The sequence below is a fragment of the Ornithodoros turicata genome, chromosome 5, assembly GCF_037126465.1.
Source record: "Ornithodoros turicata isolate Travis chromosome 5, ASM3712646v1, whole genome shotgun sequence".
NCBI lineage: Eukaryota > Metazoa > Arthropoda > Arachnida > Ixodida > Argasidae > Ornithodoros > Ornithodoros turicata.
In genome coordinates, this window is record NC_088205.1 from 75424129 (window position 1) to 75446852 (window position 22724).

At 44.4% G+C, this 22724-nt stretch overlaps 1 protein-coding gene across 1 annotated transcript; it reads right to left on the reverse strand.

The window, feature by feature from the left end:
* Window positions 1-74: 74 nt before the first annotated feature.
* Window positions 75-22724, reverse strand: LOC135394821 (protein cramped-like). The gene is made up of 18 exons (XM_064625831.1): window positions 22204-22724; window positions 21968-22065; window positions 21706-21859; window positions 21553-21624; window positions 21439-21487; window positions 21255-21340; window positions 20538-20734; window positions 18956-19268; window positions 16253-16749; window positions 15288-15449; window positions 14856-15209; window positions 13487-13736; window positions 12454-12722; window positions 11791-11905; window positions 11054-11146; window positions 10056-10195; window positions 9828-9968; window positions 75-1967 (listed from the first exon to the last, which is right to left on the reverse strand). Exons 1-18 carry the CDS (start codon window positions 22595-22597, stop codon window positions 1851-1853), a joined length of 3501 nt encoding a protein of 1166 aa, XP_064481901.1. The 5' UTR covers window positions 22598-22724; the 3' UTR covers window positions 75-1850.

Genomic DNA, 22724 nt, shown 5'->3' on the forward strand with positions numbered 1-22724 from the left:
TTAACACTTTGTACATTATTGGTTCAATGAATAGATATATTCAGTCAGTAACTTGAGCAGGTTTTGAAACAAGCTTCCATAATAATGATTATTATTATTATTCAAACAAAGTGCATTATTCAACATGTTATGCACAAATCACAGTCCTCCTTTTTTTTAGGTGATGTTTCCATGCATGTTATTGCCTTTGTGGTATATAAGCACAGCTAAACCCAGTTATAACAAGGACCAGATCTTCATCAAAGTGTTCATACTGCTCCACTGCATTGTCAGTTTCCCAATTTTTGCCATTATCCAAATTCTATTGCAATAAAACCCCAATTTGATGCCTAATTTTGACAACAAACATTGAACATTTTGAGTTAGGTCACACATAAAAAAGTGACAATGCAGGCCTGTTGGTGCTGCATAAATAGTAGAGCCTCGAGTTTTAGGGTTAAACCCAGTAAAACCAGTTTTTACCGCGTGTACTCACCAAAGCGTGAACTCGGTCATTTATACATGCACCAGTGAATGCTATAAATACTAGTACTTTGCACATTGTGCCACCCCCTCTCCATCTCGTGTGCTGTTCTCTTCCTGTGATATCGCCACATTTTACACTGTCCTTGAGCTTCTAACATAAAACCTGATTTTTATGCTCCCCCACCCCCACTTAAAAACAACAACAAAGAAAAAACAGATACCTATGCATAAAAATATCTTTGTGATTCTGAGCACCTGTGTCCTGAAACACTTGCAGAGAGTTTGTGTATGAAAGGAATGCAAAGATATGCAAGCAAAGAAATCATAGGCCAGGCTTCAAAATACACCACCATTATCATTGGGCATTAATTCTGTCTTGAGAAAGAGTTTCCCCTCGTAACATTGGTTTGGCACTTCCTAAGAAATGTCTCATTGAATGGCTTTGGAAACTGCAAATAAGCTCCAAAATGTCTTTTTTGGCAAGCCCTGTTGGCAACTTAGCAACAAAAAGATCAGCAACGAGTGAACGGAACTAGAAAACCAAAGAAAGTGTGTGCACGGAACAAATCTCGAGTCGTGCTCATTCCGAAACTATGCATTTCAGCGCGTAAGTGTTGCTCACATTTGAGACAATTTGTTTTTTTTTTCTCAACATTTAGTTCCTCCAATGTGAGCCCAAGCAGCACAACATCTTTGCCCAATATTGGCTATACTGGCCCAATCTTGGTCCAATATTGGCAATACTGGCCCGATCTTGGCCCACTATTGGCAGTACTGGCCCAATCTTGGTCCAATATTGGCAATACTGGCCAAATTTTGGCCCGCTATTGGCAATACTGGCTCAATCTTGGTCCAATATTGGCAATACTGGCCCAATCTTGGTCCAATATTGGCAATATTGGCCCAAGATGTTGCGCTGCTTGGGAGATTGCTTTCCTAGGACAGTGCCCAGAATCACAAAATGCGGTGAAGACAGCTGTGTACGTGGGCTAGACTTCAGCAAAAGGTTGTGTAGAGACCTAACCACATTTTAGTCTGTGTATACAAGTTGGAAAAAGGCGGGGAAAAAAAAAGTTGTCTGCTTGCATAACCTTGAGTATATTACACCTTCTTTGTACGGCAAAACAATCCTTTCGGAACAGAAACGTGCCTCACAATGACCAAGGATTCCAGAACACAAGAATAAGAGTGACCTGCTCTAAACATCTGTGCACTGTTATAAACGGGTCCTACTGTGAACTCACAGGCAGCATGTCCTCATCTTACAGAGTTTATGAAAGATGTGACCATATGAACACTATGTACAGGAGAGAAACGTGAGCTTTACAAAATAAATAAAGATTACTCCTCCGTGCGGGTGCTGCTACCGCTGATGGCGCCGATAGCTATGTCGTCGACTTGTGTTCGACATTTGAAGATGCGATCTGCGCGGCAAGATCTGCAAACTTGGCCACGTAGTCGATGCTGTTTTCGTTCATGAGGCACTGCAGTTGTGTGTCGACCTAGAGGGGGCAGATAGAGGTATTGATGTAAGGAAATGAACGGTAAATTATTGATGTACAGGCACCGCTATACTTTTCTATCTCCTACGTGCATTTTGGCTCAAAGTTTTTGGTTTTTTAACTGTGCATCCTGCGAAAACGCAGTGACATAGTACGGAATATTGGGACCACATTGTTCAACTGTACTTGCGGCGCTCGTGCGACCGTTCCAGAAACGATGCAGGTTTGAAGTGAGATGAGTACAAATAATTAGAGGCTGAAGTTTTCGGGAAATTTTTTTTTCCAAATTCGGGGGGTAAAAATCGGGGTAATAAACGTGCTCTAAATGCATGCAGATTCAGGTAGAAAAACTTCCAGTATGCTAAATTCTGGAAGAAATCGGGCTCTATTACTCAAACGAATTATACTGGTTTGGTACAAACGGTGATGTAATTGTGTTTACTGCCAAACAAACTAGCGTTTGTTTCTACAGATGTTTTACTGAGGGCAATTGGCGAGGTAAAAATTAGGTTTCATCCTAGAGTGGCAATCTTCAATGTGGGGTGCAAGTTCGGGGAAGAATGGGGTTAAACCCTAAAACTTCAGGCTCTACAAATAATCGAGCACTTCTTCCGAGGAACGGTCCGAATTAATGCACGCGGAAATACACTGGTTCTGTGGGGCGTTTCCGGGTGGTTCTGTGTGTCCGAATTTTTGGAGTCCAAATTATCGGCGACTGTAGTATAAATAGAGCCTGAAGTTTTAGAATTTTACCCGATTCTTCCCCGAATCTGCACCTCGAATTGAAGGTTGCCGCTTTAGGGTGAAACCCGATTTTTACCCGGCAAATTGCCCTTACTGGGATCTCTGTAGGAATGCACAAACTTACTTATTTGGCAGCAAATGCAATTACATCACCGTTTGTACCAAACCACTACACTTAGTTTGAGTAACTGAGCCCGATTTCTCCTCGAATTTAGCATACTGGAAGTTTTTTCACCCGAATTCGCATGAATTTAGTGCACATATTTATTTACCTGATTTTTACCCCCCGAATTTACAAAAAAAATTTCCCGAAAACTTCAGGTTCTAAGTATAAATTCACATTTTTATGAAGGCAGAAAAAATAGGCGATGTCAAGTTGCCGGTGGTGAGTAAATCAAAGAGTGATATTAAACGGTAGGAACAACTTATTTATTTACACATGGTAAACAAGACTTTCGTGCACGAGACTGCACTTCTTCAGGTTACAAAAATGTAAACATGGTACAGGCACATATATACAGTTGAAGGGGGAGTTCTGGCATGAGAGGGTAACAGGTTGATGGAAAGGATGCAAACAACAGATAAAAATCACAAGAACATAAATACAAAAGCAGGGGTATCAGAAGCGAAACAACGCGAGCCCAAGGGCTTATACACAGGAAACGAGAACACTTGTTGGTGACGTTCCAGGAATTAAGGATAAAAAGGGGGGGTTATGGCGACGGAATGAGGACACGGGTGCGGAGTACAAAGGTGACCAGTGGACCGTGAGAAAGTGAAGACGGAGGTGGTCTCAGGAGAGAGACAAACGAAGAAGAATGTGGAAGTTGGAGAGTAGTGTGTGTGTGTTTATCATTATCTTGTTTTATTTGAAAAATTATATTTACGGGTTCAATAATTGTAGTGGGCCTGCGTGGATGTTCAAACCATGAGGCTTCAGAGACTGGAATTTTGCAATTAAAAAGGATTCGCGATTTTTGCGCTTCATGTCACTGTTATAACCCGATTCAAGGATAACGATTTTGAGGTCTGTACCTAAAGCGTGTCCAGAAAGGTTAAAATGTGTAGAAACGGGTGTAGGATGGTTATTAACAATATCGGATTTATGGCCGTAAAACCTTTCCCTCATGGTGTTCGAGGTTTCTCCAATATACTGAATACAACATTTCGTGCACATAATGAGGTAACATACGTTAAAAGAGTTGCAGTGCAATCCCTGTCGGATTTCGAAAATAAAAGAGTTTGAGGTGCTCGAGATAAATGTACATGGGCTAATGAAATGACATGTTTGGCAGCGTTTGTTACCACAAGGGGAACACCCAGGATTTGGTCGGGATAGACGGGATGAAACTAGTAAGTTACGAATGTTACGTGATCGACGGAATGTGATATTGGGGGGAGCAGGAAAAATTATTTTAAGTTTTTCGTCGCTGTGAAGTATGTTGAGATGGCGGGTGAAGATGGACCCTGCGCCACTCAGTGCTTTGTTATAGGCGGTAACGAAGGATAAGGGGTTTTGTTGCTGCCGCGGTTCATGTGAAAGTAATTTATCCCGATCTAGAGATTTGCACGCGGAGAGAGCATTGTTTATAAGGTTGGGAGGGTAGTTTCGTTTTCTAAAATCGTTGGACATTTCTTCAGCGCATGCCTCAAAATCTTCTGGGTTAGAGCATATGCGTTTTAGACGTGTAAATTGACCAAAGGGGATGTTCCTCTTCTGAGTATTAGGATGGTAGCTGTTAAAATGAAGGTACTGGCGTTTGTCAGTGGGTTTCTTGTATAGATTCGTGACCAGCTTACCAGACTGTATAGAGACAGTCACGTCTAGAAAATTCACTGATGCGTGGGAAAGATTACACGTGAACTTGATGGCCTGATGTACGGAGTTAAAATGCTCGAAAAACGCAATTAAGGATGGTTCATCACCCGACCACACGATGAAAATGTCGTCAATGTACCTTAAGAAGACTAAAGGTTTGATCGGGAAGGATGCTAATGTTTTTTCTTCGAATTGCCCCATGAAAAGATTCGCATAGTTGGGAGACACGCGTGACCCCATTGCTGCACCTTGAATTTGGACAAAATGTTTTTCGTTAAATATAAAGTTGTTGTACATGAGCACAAGCTCAAGGAGCGAGAGGACAGCTGATGTCTGGAGAAATTCAGACGGGAAAGATTCAAGAAAAACTTTCACCGCATCGAGACCCTCATCGTGTGGTATGTTTGTATAAAGGGATGTAACATCCATAGTAGCCAAGATGACGTTGCTCAAATCGCTGTTCTGCTTATTAATCGAATCGACTTTGAGGAGAAAGTCATTGGTGTCTTTTACGTAAGAGGGCAGAAGCGGAGGAACGTGTTTGATACAATGGTCTAAAAGGAGAGAAATGTTTTCGGTGGGTGTGTTTATTCCTGATATTATAGGCCTGCCGGGGTTATTTTCCTTGTGTACCTTAATGATTAGGTAAAATGAACCTGGAGTAGCATTTTTCGGTCTAATGAACTCCGCAATGTTACGTGGAATAGAATCGTTAGCGATTAGCGCGCTGGTCTTTTGGTTAATTTTGCGACAAAATAGTGGGGTGGGGTCAGAGTCAAGAGGCTTGTAGAACCTAGCATCACTGAGGTGCTCATTTGCTTTGCTGACGTAGTCTGAAGTATTCATCACGACAATTCCTCCGCCTTTGTCAGCGGGCCTGATTATGATATCATCACGAGACTTGAGATTCCGTAGTGCTATCCTTTCTTGCTTAGATAAATTAAATGATCCCCGGTTGTCAAAAGTGTTAAGAAGGCCTTTGATGTCATTGGATACTGCCTTAATATAATTGTCGATCATAGGGCTAGTTTTTGATGGGTCAGGGGTCCAGACGGAAGGTTTCTTAAATGGCGTTACTTCAGTGCGTGCACTGCCGTGAAAAAATGTTTGCAAGTGCATTCGTCTACCTAAATTTTGGAGATCATTTAGAATTTCAAATTCATCAACACCATGGGGAGTGGGGACAAAGCTCAGTCCTTTGGATAAAACGCTGGTTTCAGCTTTCCCTAGCGTAACGCCTGATAGGTTAAAAACAACACTTAGTGGTGGACCTACAGAAGTCTGTGGGTGGTCTAATAAAACAGAACAAAGATTAAGGCTGGTGATGTCTGTAAGGTGGATATTATCACGACAAGCTTTCTTACACTTCGTGCGCTGTAATTGGGCGAGCTTATCGGAAGAAAAACGATTGAGTGTGAGCAATTCTTCTGGCGTTAGAGCGTGAGCTAGTTGACGGAGCTGGTTGTCTATGTCTTTGATTATGTAAGAACTTTCTGTTCGCAGAATTCTGATCAGTTCTATAGAAGCATGCGTTAATATGTTACGCCATCTCTTGGAACTACGCGGTGAGTGGAAATTGAATGTTGGGTGAACGTCAACCATTAAACCTTTGGGTACAACATTCTGTGCTATACAATCAGAGTAGAAATGGAAGTGAGAAACAAATCTAGTTTTTCTGTCTAATAACTTACGTGCCCTAAGGAACGTTGTAGAGTTTACATTGTCCGCACATAGTCAGTGAGAGCTCCTTGTGTTGTACCTCCGTGTCGCACGTCGTTGCTTCTTAGGCTGGCGTGTCCGGACCGAGGGAGTCGTGGCGGCGATAGGGGTGTCAGTCCGAACGGTGACGTCCGCGCTGCCAGGTGAACACGGTGGGCTTCTGTTTGGGGCTACTCCCGGAGTAGCCCCAAACAGAAGCCCACCGTGTTCACCTGGCAGCGCGGACGTCACCGTTCGGACTGACACCCCTATCGCCGCCACGACTCCCTCGGTCCGGACACGCCAGCCTAAGAAGCAACGACGTGCGACACGGAGGTACAACACAAGGAGCTCTCACTGACTATGTGCGGACAATGTAAACTCTACAACGTTCCTTAGGGCACGTAAGTTATTAGACAGAAAAACTAGATTTGTTTCTCACTTCCATTTCTACTCTGATTGTATAGCACAGAATGTTGTACCCAAAGGTTTAATGGTTGACGTTCACCCAACATTCAATTTCCACTCACCGCGTAGTTCCAAGAGATGACGTAACATATTAACGCATGCTTCTATAGAACTGATCAGAATTCTGCGAACAGAAAGTTCTTACATAATCAAAGACATAGACAACCAGCTCCGTCAACTAGCTCACGCTCTAACGCCAGAAGAATTGCTCACACTCAATCGTTTTTCTTCCGATAAGCTCGCCCAATTACAGCGCACGAAGTGTAAGAAAGCTTGTCGTGATAATATCCACCTTACAGACATCACCAGCCTTAATCTTTGTTCTGTTTTATTAGACCACCCACAGACTTCTGTAGGTCCACCACTAAGTGTTGTTTTTAACCTATCAGGCGTTACGCTAGGGAAAGCTGAAACCAGCGTTTTATCCAAAGGACTGAGCTTTGTCCCCACTCCCCATGGTGTTGATGAATTTGAAATTCTAAATGATCTCCAAAATTTAGGTAGACGAATGCACTTGCAAACATTTTTTCACGGCAGTGCACGCACTGAAGTAACGCCATTTAAGAAACCTTCCGTCTGGACCCCTGACCCATCAAAAACTAGCCCTATGATCGACAATTATATTAAGGCAGTATCCAATGACATCAAAGGCCTTCTTAACACTTTTGACAACCGGGGATCATTTAATTTATCTAAGCAAGAAAGGATAGCACTACGGAATCTCAAGTCTCGTGATGATATCATAATCAGGCCCGCTGACAAAGGCGGAGGAATTGTCGTGATGAATACTTCAGACTACGTCAGCAAAGCAAATGAGCACCTCAGTGATGCTAGGTTCTACAAGCCTCTTGACTCTGACCCCACCCCACTATTTTGTCGCAAAATTAACCAAAAGATCAGCGCGCTAATCGCTAACGATTCTATTCCACGTAACATTGCGGAGTTCATTAGACCGAAAAATGCTACTCCAGGTTCATTTTACCTAATCATTAAGGTACACAAGGAAAATAACCCCGGCAGGCCTATAATATCAGGAATAAACACACCCACCGAAAACATTTCTCTCCTTTTAGACCATTGTATCAAACACGTTCCTCCGCTTCTGCCCTCTTACGTAAAAGACACCAATGACTTTCTCCTCAAAGTCGATTCGATTAATAAGCAGAACAGCGATTTGAGCAACGTCATCTTGGCTACTATGGATGTTACATCCCTTTATACAAACATACCACACGATGAGGGTCTCGATGCGGTGAAAGTTTTTCTTGAATCTTTCCCGTCTGAATTTCTCCAGACATCAGCTGTCCTCTCGCTCCTTGAGCTTGTGCTCATGTACAACAACTTTATATTTAACGAAAAACATTTTGTCCAAATTCAAGGTGCAGCAATGGGGTCACGCGTGTCTCCCAACTATGCGAATCTTTTCATGGGGCAATTCGAAGAAAAAACATTAGCATCCTTCCCGATCAAACCTTTAGTCTTCTTAAGGTACATTGACGACATTTTCATCGTGTGGTCGGGTGATGAACCATCCTTAATTGCGTTTTTCGAGCATTTTAACTCCGTACATCAGGCCATCAAGTTCACGTGTAATCTTTCCCACGCATCAGTGAATTTTCTAGACGTGACTGTCTCTATACAGTCTGGTAAGCTGGTCACGAATCTATACAAGAAACCCACTGACAAACGCCAGTACCTTCATTTTAACAGCTACCATCCTAATACTCAGAAGAGGAACATCCCCTTTGGTCAATTTACACGTCTAAAACGCATATGCTCTAACCCAGAAGATTTTGAGGCATGCGCTGAAGAAATGTCCAACGATTTTAGAAAACGAAACTACCCTCCCAACCTTATAAACAATGCTCTCTCCGCGTGCAAATCTCTAGATCGGGATAAATTACTTTCACATGAACCGCGGCAGCAACAAAACCCCTTATCCTTCGTTACCGCCTATAACAAAGCACTGAGTGGCGCAGGGTCCATCTTCACCCGCCATCTCAACATACTTCACAGCGACGAAAAACTTAAAATAATTTTTCCTGCTCCCCCCAATATCACATTCCGTCGATCACGTAACATTCGTAACTTACTAGTTTCATCCCGTCTATCCCGACCAAATCCTGGGTGTTCCCCTTGTGGTAACAAACGCTGCCAAACATGTCATTTCATTAGCCCATGTACATTTATCTCGAGCACCTCAAACTCTTTTATTTTCGAAATCCGACAGGGATTGCACTGCAACTCTTTTAACGTATGTTACCTCATTATGTGCACGAAATGTTGTATTCAGTATATTGGAGAAACCTCGAACACCATGAGGGAAAGGTTTTACGGCCATAAATCCGATATTGTTAATAACCATCCTACACCCGTTTCTACACATTTTAACCTTTCTGGACACGCTTTAGGTACAGACCTCAAAATCGTTATCCTTGAATCGGGTTATAACAGTGACATGAAGCGCAAAAATCGCGAATCCTTTTTAATTGCAAAATTCCAGTCTCTGAAGCCTCATGGTTTGAACATCCACGCAGGCCCACTACAATTATTGAACCCGTAAATATAATTTTTCAAATAAAACAAGATAATGATAAACACACACACACTACTCTCCAACTTCCACATTCTTCTTCGTTTGTCTCTCTCCTGAGACCACCTCCGTCTTCACTTTCGCACGGTCCACTGGTCACCTTTGTACTCCGCACCCGTGTCCTCATTCCGTCGCCATAACCCCCCCTTTTTATCCTTAATTCCTGGAACGTCACCAACAAGTGTTCTCGTTTCCTGTGTATAAGCCCTTGGGCTCGCGTTGTTTCGCTTCTGATACCCCTGCTTTTGTATTTATGTTCTTGTGATTTTTATCTGTTGTTTGCATCCTTTCCATCAACCTGTTACCCTCTCATGCCAGAACTCCCCCTTCAACTGTATATATGTGCCTGTACCATGTTTACATTTTTGTAACCTGAAGAAGTGCAGTCTCGTGCACGAAAGTCTTGTTTACCATGTGTAAATAAATAAGTTGTTCCTACCGTTCACATTTTTAAGTAGAAGACTGATCTGAATGTTTAAACTGGTACCTAAAATGCAACGTACTCCTTAGACAAAAAGAAAAAGGTTATTAAACTTACATCTGGGGCAAGCCTTGCAATCGGATCAAGGTTCGAATTTTCCGACGAAAGTGCGGGACATCCCGAAGAGGATGTCGTAGGATTCGCCTTCAGCGGAGAATCAAACGTGTTCAGCAGGCTGCTCAGCGAGAAATCTGAGCTCTAGACAAGGAATTTGGTTATCGTTAGTACAGATATTTCGCAGTGCGTGGAAAATTGAGATTGTTGCGCTAAAAACTTTGTACCAACCTCCCCGTTCAGCCAGTTGGGATCGGGAGCCGAGGGAACCAGCTTGAAGGGGCTCATTGGCGGTGTGGCCAGGGTGGACTTTGCTGGAGAGTCAATTAGATTGCTCGATTTCATTTCTTCCTTGCTTTGCACTTCAAATGCTAGACAGAAATGGGTCAGTATATTAGCAGAAGTTTGCTTCCAACGCTGCAAAGTCACTCTTTCTCTTCGGCAGCAGACTTCACAGCGCGTCACATTTACTGCCCTTACATAAAAGATCGTGTACAAAACTACATTTACAGTAGCCGACCGAGTTTCTGGACTTGGCAGTGCGAAGTAGTCAGCTACTCCGTACTTTGGCACAAATTCAACAAAAACACCCTCTACGGCGCAGGGTGGTACAGCACCCAATGATTGGAGCAGTTTGGCGCAGCACTTCCATCACTGCAATAGTGACAACGCGTCAAAACCTGGTGAACAGCGTGAACAGCGTGCCCAAACAAAATCTTGACTAGCATCCCAACTCCCGAAAGTGCCCGCGCTGAAAGGAGTGGCACACACTCGCCGCCTCTATGGCACCACGTAGCAGTGCGGTTCAGAAATTTCCGAGCGGTCTCGACAAGGATTCCAATTGCCAATCCAATCCAAGCGCACGATCCAAAATGGCGGTTTCAAAGGTGCCGCCGTAGTGCCAAAAATAGTCGTACCTCAAGTGTTCTAGTCCGCAAAAACCCGACCTTCGGACTTCAATCTGACCAGAGAGAGAAATAGTAGTAAAAAATGTATTGTTTCTATGGCGAACGTCACAGTTCCCAGTGGAAGTCCGAAGTATCGAACGAGTCCGAATAATCGGCACCCAAAAAATCTGTTAATTCTATGCAACACCACAAAACGTTAACCACTGCAAAGAACACCTGCATCTTGCAGAACGTCCCACTCAGTGAGCGTAACCCATAAAACATGACGACTGCAGCTCACATTGCAATCTTGAGTGACGACGAGTGTACAATACAACTCACAAGTAAGCGCTGTGCTGGAAGTTACAGATGCAGCTGCAAAGTTCAGCAACGAATTGTCATCTGGCATCACTGGAGGTGCATCCGATGGGAGGCCTGAAGATGGTAAGTGGTGAAAAGATCCGTTAGGATATTCCAAATTAGAATCTCAATGACACAGTCACGGATTATATAGATTTGGGGATGACACCAATTTTTTAAAGTCCCGGCCCGAACGGCTTAAATAGAATGTGCTACGTTTCGGGGTAATACGAACACTTTTCCCAAGCCAAAAGGTCAATGATTCAAAGAGGCAAACAGCCATACAGGCTGTGTACACTTCCTGTACTTGTGCCGGAGAAACAACGGCACTCAACGACTCAGCTATGTCGCCTCAACCTCTCGTTCGTCTCGGTAAAGCAGCCACCGATTAGTCAGTGGCATGTGACATTCAGGGCGGCAATGCAAGTACAAGCAGTTATTATCACCAAAAACTTTTCTTTTTGCAGTCACCATAAACACCATCTTTGTTCCTTCCCGACACAGGATGGCGGAACAGTTCAAGTAAATAATAGCTCCGCAACTAAAATACTGACAACAATGAGAAACGACGTATAGCCACCATCAATGGCTGAAATGCTGCACTACAAGTGTCGTTGCGCAACACACCAGTTGCTCGCCCGATGTCAGTTGTGGCATGTGCGCACAATTTTACGTGCTTTAAAAGTGATAAGTATGGCAAAGTGCAGGAGCGAACTTACTATCGGGCAAGGAGATATCAAGCAGTGAGGATATGCTTGGTGGCGAGATTGGCAAGCTCGAAACATCGTTCCCTCTGGTGGCTGCTGTTGTCAAGCTCACTGGAGCTATGGGACCCTGTGGTATGCAACACACTCACATTAGCAGGAAATGCACTATCCCTGCTCTATGAAAGTGACATCATCCGATAGCGAGACAATGATCTTAAAGGGGTTGTGAAACGATTTTCCCATTTTTGGGAGAATTGTGTTGATGAAGCTGAATACACCAAGCAAAGTACCGTGCCAATGTGGTCCCGTATTTGGAAATTATTGCATGCCGAAAATCAGTCACTGCGAGAGGGATGCCTTCACTCTCTCCCCCTGACCTCAGTCTCCATAAATATAATATGCGTTACTGCACAAAACAATGTGCACAGCTCTTCATGGGAAGGTGTGATATGTACCTGTTCCCATGGCAACTGTAGAAAAATTCACTGTTTGGTGTCATAAGCATTCTATGGAGCTTCAGGAAGCATTTTTATGTTTTCACAAAAGCAGTGTGCCCCGGAAACAAGTGTGGCTTCGTGTATTGAATATGTGCGCTACAATGTTATAAACAGTGCATTAAACTCATGCAGTCAGAGATGGCCTCTCAACCCCTTAAAGGAGATTTTGAAAACGCACCTCCGAGCAATTGGCATTTTCGTCCACTGGCAGTACAGTCGCTGTGACCGATACTACAGTGGAGGAGACAACACTTTCTTCCATGTCACGGGAGAGGGTCTTCACCGGAAGAGGTAACCCAGAAGAAAGCATAACGGAATCTCTCGTCATCGGAGATGATGACACTAGAGGAGGAGACGTTGTTGTCACCACCACCTGTGACGCTACTGGCAGAATCATGTTGGCGGCACTTGCCGACGACAATGGAACATGAACATCGAACGTTGACCCTACAAAAGACAGGCCAAATGTTGGGTATCGGCGCACACCAGCATACCAACTATACATAGATAGAGCCTGAAGTTTTAGGGTTTAACACGATTCTTCCCCGAATTAAAGGTTGCCTCTTTAGGGTGAAACCCGATTTTTACCCAGCAAATTGCCCTCCCTGAAGTGTCTGTAGCAATGCACACTAGCTTGTATAGCAGGAAACACAAATTACATCACTGTTTGTACCAAACCAGTGCAGTTCGTTAGAGTAATAGAGCCAGATTTCTCCCTAAATTAACATATTGGAAGCTTTTCGACCCGAATTCACATTAATTTAGAGAACATTTTTATTTCCCCGATTTTTACCTCCCGAATTTGGAAAAAAAATATTTCCTCAGGCTCTATGCATAGACCCTTGTTTTTTTTTCCTTATTTTTTGTGTTTTTATTGGGGGGGGGAGGGGGGGGGGGCAAAAAACAGGTTTTATTTCAGGGGCTGTAAAACTGGGTGACACAGTATTTCGGACTGGAAATTTAAAAAAGAGCTTTGGGCATTTCAGATGAACACAAAGTGCTGAGCAGCTATGTTTGCAAAGTGCAGTGTTTAGCATTCTCCGGTGCCCATATCGGTGGTTGAATTTGCATTTTTGCAAGCTTGTTTTCAGGGTCTCGGGTTTATCCTAACTGATGACGATGCATATTGGGGTGGGGGGTAATAATAATGTGTTTTACCGGGTTTAGCCCTGACATCCGAAGCTCTAACTTCACATCACAACACGACAGACCTGTTGGAAGTAGGTTAACCACTCCACTTCCTGGCTGCAGAGCTTCACCAATGCCAGTTGCCGGCACAGGCGTTGCAGCTGATGATGCGGGCTGCTGCTGAACTACAGTCGCCAGCGTTTGGGGTGACGGTAGAAGCTGTACTACAGTGACTGGTCGCTGGTCTGCCCTGGGCAGGAGTGGTCGTTGCACTACGACCGGTTTACGGTTTGTCCGCATCCTGTTGCCTCTTCTGTTGCCCGGAATAAGTTTCTGCGGAGTGACGCGAGCACAGTGTAAGTGCTGACACACGAGCCATAGTTTTATGGGGGGCGAACAGCACATGACACTTTCTATATTGGAACTCATGTTGTAATGTGCTACAACAGTGTGTCTTCGTGCACGAGAAGAGGTGAAGTTAAAGGGCAGCTGTTTAGGTATGTTTAAGGCCCTTTCTTTTCTGCGATTCCGCGATTCTGCAAAAATTCGCGGAACTGTAGGTCTGCCGCGGAATATGAGGTTTTGCGCACAATTTTGCAGAAACTGCGTGCTTAACTCAGTTTATGCTCGAGATGAACGGACTTTGTTCGCACCGGGTCGGTGTGCGTTACAGCGTAGATGTGCCAACCAGATAAGGTCACCAGGCCGTGATGTGGCCCCATCTGTGTGCTGGAACAACCCTCTAACGTATTGAGATTCTGGAGTGGAATGCAAACGCTGACCCCCGCTTTGGTGTCCACAGCTGTGAAGTACCTCTGTGTGACAGTAAATTCTGTACATGCAGAGAAGTCACTTAGCAAGTACAATTTGATAGTCAGTGACAAACGTCACTCCCTCTCAGAAGAAAGTACAATGTACCTTGTTATGCTAAGTCACAAAAGCTTTTGGAGTTGTAACAGTGTTCCTCCACACTAAGAGCTAACAGAGTATTTTCTGTCTGAACTGGAGAAATTTGCCTTTTACCGCGGAAAAATGCAGGATTCATAGTTCCCTGCTGCGGAATTCAGGATTTGCCGCAGCAGAAAAAGAAGGGCCTTAGGTATACTGCTTCGCTGACTTAGTCTCATCTTGTCACCGATGCCGAGACCGTGGAAGGCAATAAACAAGGTTCGCTTCAAACTTGTTTTCCCTTTATCCAAAACCCAACCAATGAGGGAATGGCTTTCGTAAATGGGGAAAGAAAGAAGGATGAGAGATGCACAGTCTCTTGACCTGCTCTGCATAGCATTATAACACATCATTTCCCTATAAATAATTTATCTCTTTACGTCCTGAATTTTGGGAAGATGCTACACACTTATGCGGGCTCTCGTAACAATCGCAACATTCACATTTATAGCTGAACTTTATATATGTGTGCCACACGATGAGCAAAAAAAGATTCTTCCTTACATCAATCTGCTCCTGGACTGCGTCCTGCACGGCTGTTATCGCGTTAGCCTTTTGGGAACGTGGGGCCGTGCCAACAGGAACCACAAATACGTGTTGATCAGATTTTGCTCCACCGGCCGAAGAAGGCTGCGTCGTCATGTTTCCTTCCGCAGTGGAAAGGGCAGCAGCAGCAGAATCCTGCACCTGCGCTTCCTGCACTTGCTGCAGGGTCGGCCGCGGATTCGAGCGTGCCGACGGACTGCGGCCGATGGCGCGGCTTGCCACGGACTTCGACGACGGCGGAGTGCCGGATGCTCGAGAGCAGTTTGCGAGCCCCGCAATGCCGCTCCTGCCAGCTGGTGGCGACATCGGGCCCTATGTTTGACGTACGAGAAAATACCAAAGGCATTCTTCCGCAATCTCCCGAGTGCCACTAATCCTTTCGTTACGTACCTGTTTGTTCTTTTCTGAGAACATTGTTGATGCCAAGGAGACTAGCTTTTTGAGAACTGTCGTGAACCGATGATCCACCTTGCCATTTGAGTCGCGGTTTGGGGCGTCTTTCTCCGGATGCTCAAAGTCGTAATGCAGCACGATTTTAGTCGGACGTCCCATCTGAAAGTGTCGTTTGATATCTCTGAATCCATGCAGAACCATCCTCGATAGGTTTCTAACACTGGTTACACATGGAAAAGCTGAGGAGGAAGGCATGCATGAACTGGTAACGGAGTTGCCTTATCCTCCAACAGCAATTTAATTTGTACTGTGACATATTTTACGTGGTCAGAATAAAATTCGAGCAGTTAGGAGTATCTAGTTTCGATGACAACTTTTCGTGCGCTAGAGCATGCAAGAATTATCATTTCACTGAAGGCCAACAAATGAGACAAAAATGTGCCATTAAATAAAAGTAAGAATTATACCACTGCTGCATACAATAGCACAGTAACTTTGAAACTGTCTAAAGCATATGGCATGTAGGTAACAGGTACATAGTCTTGTGTCTAGAGTTAAACCGAGTAAAGCTCATTTCCACTCAAATTCACTTCAGGTAAAACAACAACAACAACAACAACAACAAAAAAGAAACAAAGAACTGAAAACGAACTTGCCAAAATGGAAGTTCGACCACCGATACACGCGTCGTAGAGTACTAAGCACTCTTCATTCACTCAGCATCTCATGTTCATGTGAACAGCGAGAAGCGCAGTTTTTATTTTTTACACGAAAATCTGCTTTTTTACCCAATATCGCCCGATCTCATGCATTTTACGGCTCTTAAAATAAAACCAGATGTTTGCCCCAGCTTCAAAGAACATAAAACATAAAAAAAAACACGAGGGTTTACGAAATACACAACCACACAGACCACTTGTCAAGGTACCACACAGTGTCGACACAATCGACATCCAACTCACCATTAGGTAGAGCTCTCCGACGGTCATGAATCCAGCCTCCGTTGCCGACCACCCCTTCTCGTACCTTTCCTTCAATTCCTCCTCTTTGGCTATCCTTGCTTCCTTGGCTTCCTTGCTTTCTTCATCTTTTTTCACCTCTTCCTTCTCTTCCACTTTCTCCACTTCCTCTTCCTCCTCTATCCCTCCCCTGGCTTCTTCAGCAGCCAAGCCCAGCAGCTGGCCCAGAGTCAGCTTCTCCGCATCTTCCGTCGTCGGAAGGCTGCTGCACAGATCTTCCACGTTGCTGATGGGTGGCAGGGGTGCCGTTGGAGGAGACGTAGGTGCAACGGGAGGCGACAGGGGTGCAGCATGTTGAGGAGAGCTCATCTGCGTTGTTTGGGGTTCTTCCTGAGGTTCCAACATGCTTTGAAGGAGAGTTAAAGACTTTGTGGCTTCTTCTTCAGGATTGCTTTCGGACCTTTGGGATTCCAGAGTGCTCGGTGGCGAAGGATTCGTGCCTGGAGGACAATGATTTGCAGAAACTTCATAGGACTATCTTTTGCTTACTTCAAGCTCAGGGCCAAGTCATGCACAGAAGAGATGGTGTTATGTCAGCGCTTCTAAACTCAGACAAAGAAAGGGACGTACAGAGAACATTGCTAAACTCTCAACCAACGAAGTTTACTGCCGAAAGATTACTTAAAGCTTTTCAACCCGGAAATCTGCTTTTCCACCTGGTACATATTGCCCGATTTTACTGTGCTTTACGGATCTTGGAAGAAAACTCGAGTCCCAAATTTCGAAAAACATAAAACCCTAAAACACGAGGCCCCGCTTAAAGGTACTCGGTCTAAACAGGGTCTGCTGTACACCACAAAATTATTCTTGTCATACCTGTAAAACACGGATTAAAGCCATTTCTAAGAAAAGGGAAGACAATGACGACGACTCGCTCGTGACAGGTGCACTTCATCGATCGACAGTTGTTTTTAGTCATCCGCCATTAATGTTACCCTAAGGCTTGGTTCCTGCTCCTTTCCCTATCCCATTATCTAGTTTGGCAAGTTAAAATGAGTTGCGTCCTTTAAAGTACTGTCACTCGGAAGGCAATAACGACACGGAAGGAACAAGGACACGATGCTCAACAAGGACAAGGGCTCAACAAGTGCATGTGCCATGCTTCCTTGATCCTTCTGACTTCCTTATCATCCTGTGTTTGTCCCTTTCTTCATCATAGTTTATTAGCACTGATAACACCATGTTTGAAGCATACCAATTACCCCCTGTCTCTGCAGTTGGACTGTGTGCAGAAGTCTACATATAATCTACATCTACATGCAATATCCTGTAGATGTCAACGTCGCGTTGATGTGGTACCATTACTATGCACTGCGACTGTTTATTATAACTGGTGGAGTTTGTAATAAATACAGTAGCGTAAGAAAAAGGAACGATAAATAATCTTGCATGGGAAAAGGGGACACACACTGAGAGCTTCATTTCGTCATAGTGGATTTCATCCTTCCTTAGTCTTTAACATACATTTAACGTACAAAAGGCCAGTGTATCTAACAACAAAGGGTTGAGGGAGCGTCTTCCAATACCAATCATTGCTAAGAATTACCGCAGGGAGCAAACACAATGGAAAACACGAAAAGGACACACACAAACGAAGTGCTGCTTGCATGTGCCTCTCTCGTGTCTTCCCTTGTGTTTGTCCCCCGCGCTATTCCCCACAACGATTCAAGACCAACAGTCCCAATCGGGTGTTACGATTCCAATCCCAAGGTTACGATTACTGTTTGCATGCGCAAAAGTCCACAATTTGATTACGCACAAAAATGGAAATCAATCAGATATCAAAACAGCAGAAATACCTCACAAGACTGATGACAATCAACCACAAACGGTACACTTCCTGCCAGTCACGTGGATGATGCACAGTACCATATGCGCAGTACCATATGATATTACTAGAGCCGGAAGTTTTAGAGTTTAACCCGATTCTTCCCTGAATTTGCACCCTCAATTGAATGTTGCCTCATTAGGGTGAAACCCGATTTTTACCCAGCAAATTGCCCTCACTGAGACGTCTGTAGGAATGCACACTAACTTGTTTGGCAGCAAATGCAGCTACATCACCGTTTGTACCGAACCAGCACAGTTAGTTTGAGTAACTGAGCCAGACTTCTCCCCGAATTTAGCGTACTGGAATTTTTTTTCACCCGAATTCGCACGAATTTAGAGCGCACGTTTATTTACCCAATTTTTAACCCCCCAAATTTCGGAAAAAATATTTGCCGTAAACTTCAGGCTCTAGATACAGTCAAACTCCTTTATAGCGAACACCTTTTTAATGAAAACAGCACTACAGCAAATTTTTTTTGCGGTCCTGCTGGAGCCCTAGAGGTCCAATAATGGACATCCTTTTTAACGAAAATGCCTTTACTGCGAATTTTTTTTGCTGTCCCCTGAGTTTCATTGTAAAGGAGTTTGACTGTATTACCAAGACATGTTTTAGATAAGGTCAATTCTCCAGAAGAACAAGCCTCTAAGAACTTGAAATTTTAAGAAAAGCTCTTCACTGCTTACATACAACGCACAGTTCAAGAAACAATGCGCATCAATAATTGCTGTATTACTATAGAAAACCAAACATGTGAAGAAATTGAGCACTATGTTCCAGAATAATGCCATATTCGACTGTGTATATATAACACTTACTTGTTGCCTGCGTGTCTTGTGAGCTTCCATCCCCAGATTCTGCTTGAGGAGGCTGCGGTTGTGGTGGAGGGATGTTGACTGGAGGCTTGGGGTTATTTCGCTTTGGCTTACGACACTTAGTGCCCTCGATACCAGTGTTTTTCTTGTAGCCTTCCAAGCTGATGTCCAGATTCGATGTCGAGTCAGCGGTTGAGATGCTGATGGGACAGATTCGTTCTGCTGGCCAAACTCGCAGCTCCAGCTTGGGTTCAGGCGTCGCACCGGTGACCGCGGATGCCACTCCGCTGGGGAGTGCCGAAAGGATGTGCTCTTTCTGTGAACCAAGGCTAAGGATGCTTACTACAGCAGTAATGCGCTGAACAGCCACAATTCTCTCCGGACTGCTGAAATTCTCGTTTCGAGTCGTGGCTAGCAGAAATGATGACAAACGTACGTGTTATGGATGGGAGTGTTACCCTCATATTTCACATTGTCTTGTAGGTGGTTGCTCCGATACAGTATATGCACATAAGCGCTTTGTACAGAAGTGCTGAGCTCGTATGCGCGTGATCGACTACTGGGCTTCAGACTTACTCCATAGTCTATTTCCAAATACGGGCAATAGTGGTAGTTAAATGTCATTCTCTACTCACCATGGCAAATGCGCTCAACTAATGGGTGACAAAAAATCATTTGGCAGGTTCTAGGTTCGGACAACCAGAAGGCTCGGACAACGGAGACAAAGACAAAAAATATTGTTTATGCTTCTCTGTCGACTGCGGCGATCCTTGCAGACGTCGACACATTTGTGACTGTGTACAGAGGCCCTAGCTGTCGCTATGCGTCATTCTGTGCTGATGCAACACAGGCAGTTTTCTAAGCCACTCTGGAATAAAGATTTTGGCTAAAAAGTCGACGTTAGCCACCAACTAGCCATTTGGAATGCTCGATAACCCGGACCACCATTCCTCCTAAAAGTATACACAAAAACGCGATTCAAGGAATGGGCGCCGCCATTAGTGCTGCCACCCCGTGGTAGTCACAGGAACTGTGCACGTTTGTGGACTGCCGTTTTCCCCGAGTTCCTTCATTTTCCCGTGTGTGTGTTTTCGTTCACTTTCGTGTCCATTCGTGTTCATTTCGTGCCGATTCATTTTCTCCTGCTGGGGAAACGGTGTAGAACAGATATTGCATCGGCCAGCCCTCCTCACGTGAACATCTGTGCATGTCGCGCGCGGAAGCGAGCAATCTTCTTTTTCCTCTATCTTTCGCACGTTGATACGCTACTCAGATGTTTACTGGATGACTAGTTATGTTGGAATGTTACGTCATTGTCAATCATACTCATTAAAGAGTGCGGCCACGAGTATTTATCCCAATCGGAAGAGCGATTTTGGCAGTCCACCCCTGTTGTGTCGTCGCTGGGAATGAGGCTAAGGAGCTCACGGAGACTACTGGTTTGAAAGTAACGTGACAGGGTCTATAGGTCAGTCGGTGACTGTACCTGGATACCCGAATTAGGGGTGCTTCTTTACGCCAGTTAACGATGTACTCGCGGTTGTAACTCCTCGACCCATTTTGTGCACTTCTGAGGCAAGGATACTTGTTTCACTCTGAGCGGCTGCCACCTGTGCTGGAGATATTCGACGATGGTAGACACCCTCCGTTGCAGACCAGTCTTTGTACGCACACGAGGGTTTTGAGCGAGCCCTTGAACGTGAGCCCAAGCAGCGTTGCAGCGGGGTCGCAACTCGACGTAAATTTCTTGCGGTAACTTTGCTGGTTCTCCATCTTTTGCATCTGCAGAAGAACAAGCGCTTTAAGTGGGTTTCAAAACTATATAGTTTCCTATGGACGCATCAACGTAAAAAAAACTGGGCTGTGCCATCTTTCATGGGAGCTCTTAAGAATCTGAAGAAGACCCATGTTGTGTACTCTGCAAACCTGTGTTCCACGTTTTGATAAATAAATCAATAGGTGTGCTCTCTGTGTTCCGTCCTTGGGTTCACTCGAGTTTACACAATATTTCAGCAGAATTTCTAACACAATTTTGGATAATTTTACGATTCCATGTATCACGTGATGTGTTTACTTGCAGTGTTGCTGTTACTATGAAAACAATGCATATTTTACTTAGCTAGCACAAGATGGAGTATGCCTGAGCAGGGAACTTTCCCTCCCTTTACTGTATTATTATTTTTACGTACTACTATTTGTACGATATATTCGCACTATTCATAAGCACGAATCCACATGCATTTACACGCACGCATCCACTTCGCTAATGCATTCACACAGTGCTTTGTGAGATTCCACTCACCTTCCACATTGTTCAACTTCTTGAGTGCTCTGCAAAGTGGAGTTTTTATTCTGACCCTCTTTCCCTTGATCTTCACCATTGTAGAGCTGTAAAGCAGTTTTGAAATTAAAGGGACACTGAAGTGCAGAAATGTCTCCTCGTGGAAATGAAAGATGCTGGAGTAAAGTAGCGAAAACATGCTCACCCACTAAGCACAAGCTCTGTCAAAAGCTGTCCATTACGTTCGTTTATTGCTGAAAAAGAAACGGCGGAAAGAAAGTCAGCTTGCCATATAACTCATCCGCTGCAGGGTCCATACATGCACTGTACTTCTTTCGAAGCTCTGCATAGTTGATGAGCCCATAAAGTTCTTGCGTCTGCTTTTTGACGTCTGTCGAAGATACGTTATATTAAGGGCAACCCCTAACAGCTAATTACAAAATGTATGCGACAGGTATCCCATCTTGCCTACCTTCACCAATATCCATGACTTTCGAGATCTTGTGCCAAGTTCGGTAATAAAAATGTCGAACCTGGTCCTTGTTTTTGATGCCGTGGAGAGGAACCCCCTTTTTCTTACTTCGCTGAGCAATGTACGACTGAATGCTTTCGAAGTCTTTGCCAAACTGAAACATAGTAAAAAGCCCGTGTCTTTGACAGATGACATTTTGACTATACAGCACAGCACTGAAACAGACACAGTGACTGAAAACTATCGAAGGTATGAGCCGTACCTCGCAAAGGGCTTCAAAAAACGAGTTCTTATCTTCAGTACTCCACAATTCCCACGGCCTGCGTGTTTTCCCCGAATCGGCTGCATTTTGTTTTGATGCTGAAAATCGATTTCACAGAGATCACGTGTCGATCACACTTTCATGTCACATGTATTGTGGACGAGACCACGGAAACGGCACTACAACACAAAACACTGTAACAACTGCTTCCTACGGGACGTAGCGAGGTTTTTTACCATTTGTCTTTTTGCTGGCAGTTTGTGACACGGTGTTGTTTTGAGGCGGAGGACTAGCATCTTTGCGAAGTCTCTTCAACACTCGGCAGCTCGACCGAGGTGTTGCCTGGCTTTTGATTTCTGTCTTCTCTTGGGCAGGAGGGTTCGATTCTTGAGCAGGAGTTGTTGAACCGCTTGTTCCTGCGACTGTGCGAGGTGCATTTTGCGAACGCGTCCTTCCCTGTTGTTGTGCAACATCGCCGGCATCTACGGTAGTCTCCGATGCTAACCTGAGAGTGCGGACGGAAGACACCATTAGATCGGTTTTGAGTGACAGATAACTCGGCCAAGTCACTAAGCAGGCATAAGTAGTGCCAACAAACTGGCAAAAAAAGAAAAAAAAGTTAGTTGACATGGCTTCCTGATGACACCGAAACTGAGGCTAGCAATATTATGCACTTCTTGTCGTTGCAGTGTGAAAACGCCGTGAAGTATCTATTATTTCGCGGAAAAGTTTGAGAGGCGGTGTGTCATGTACAATC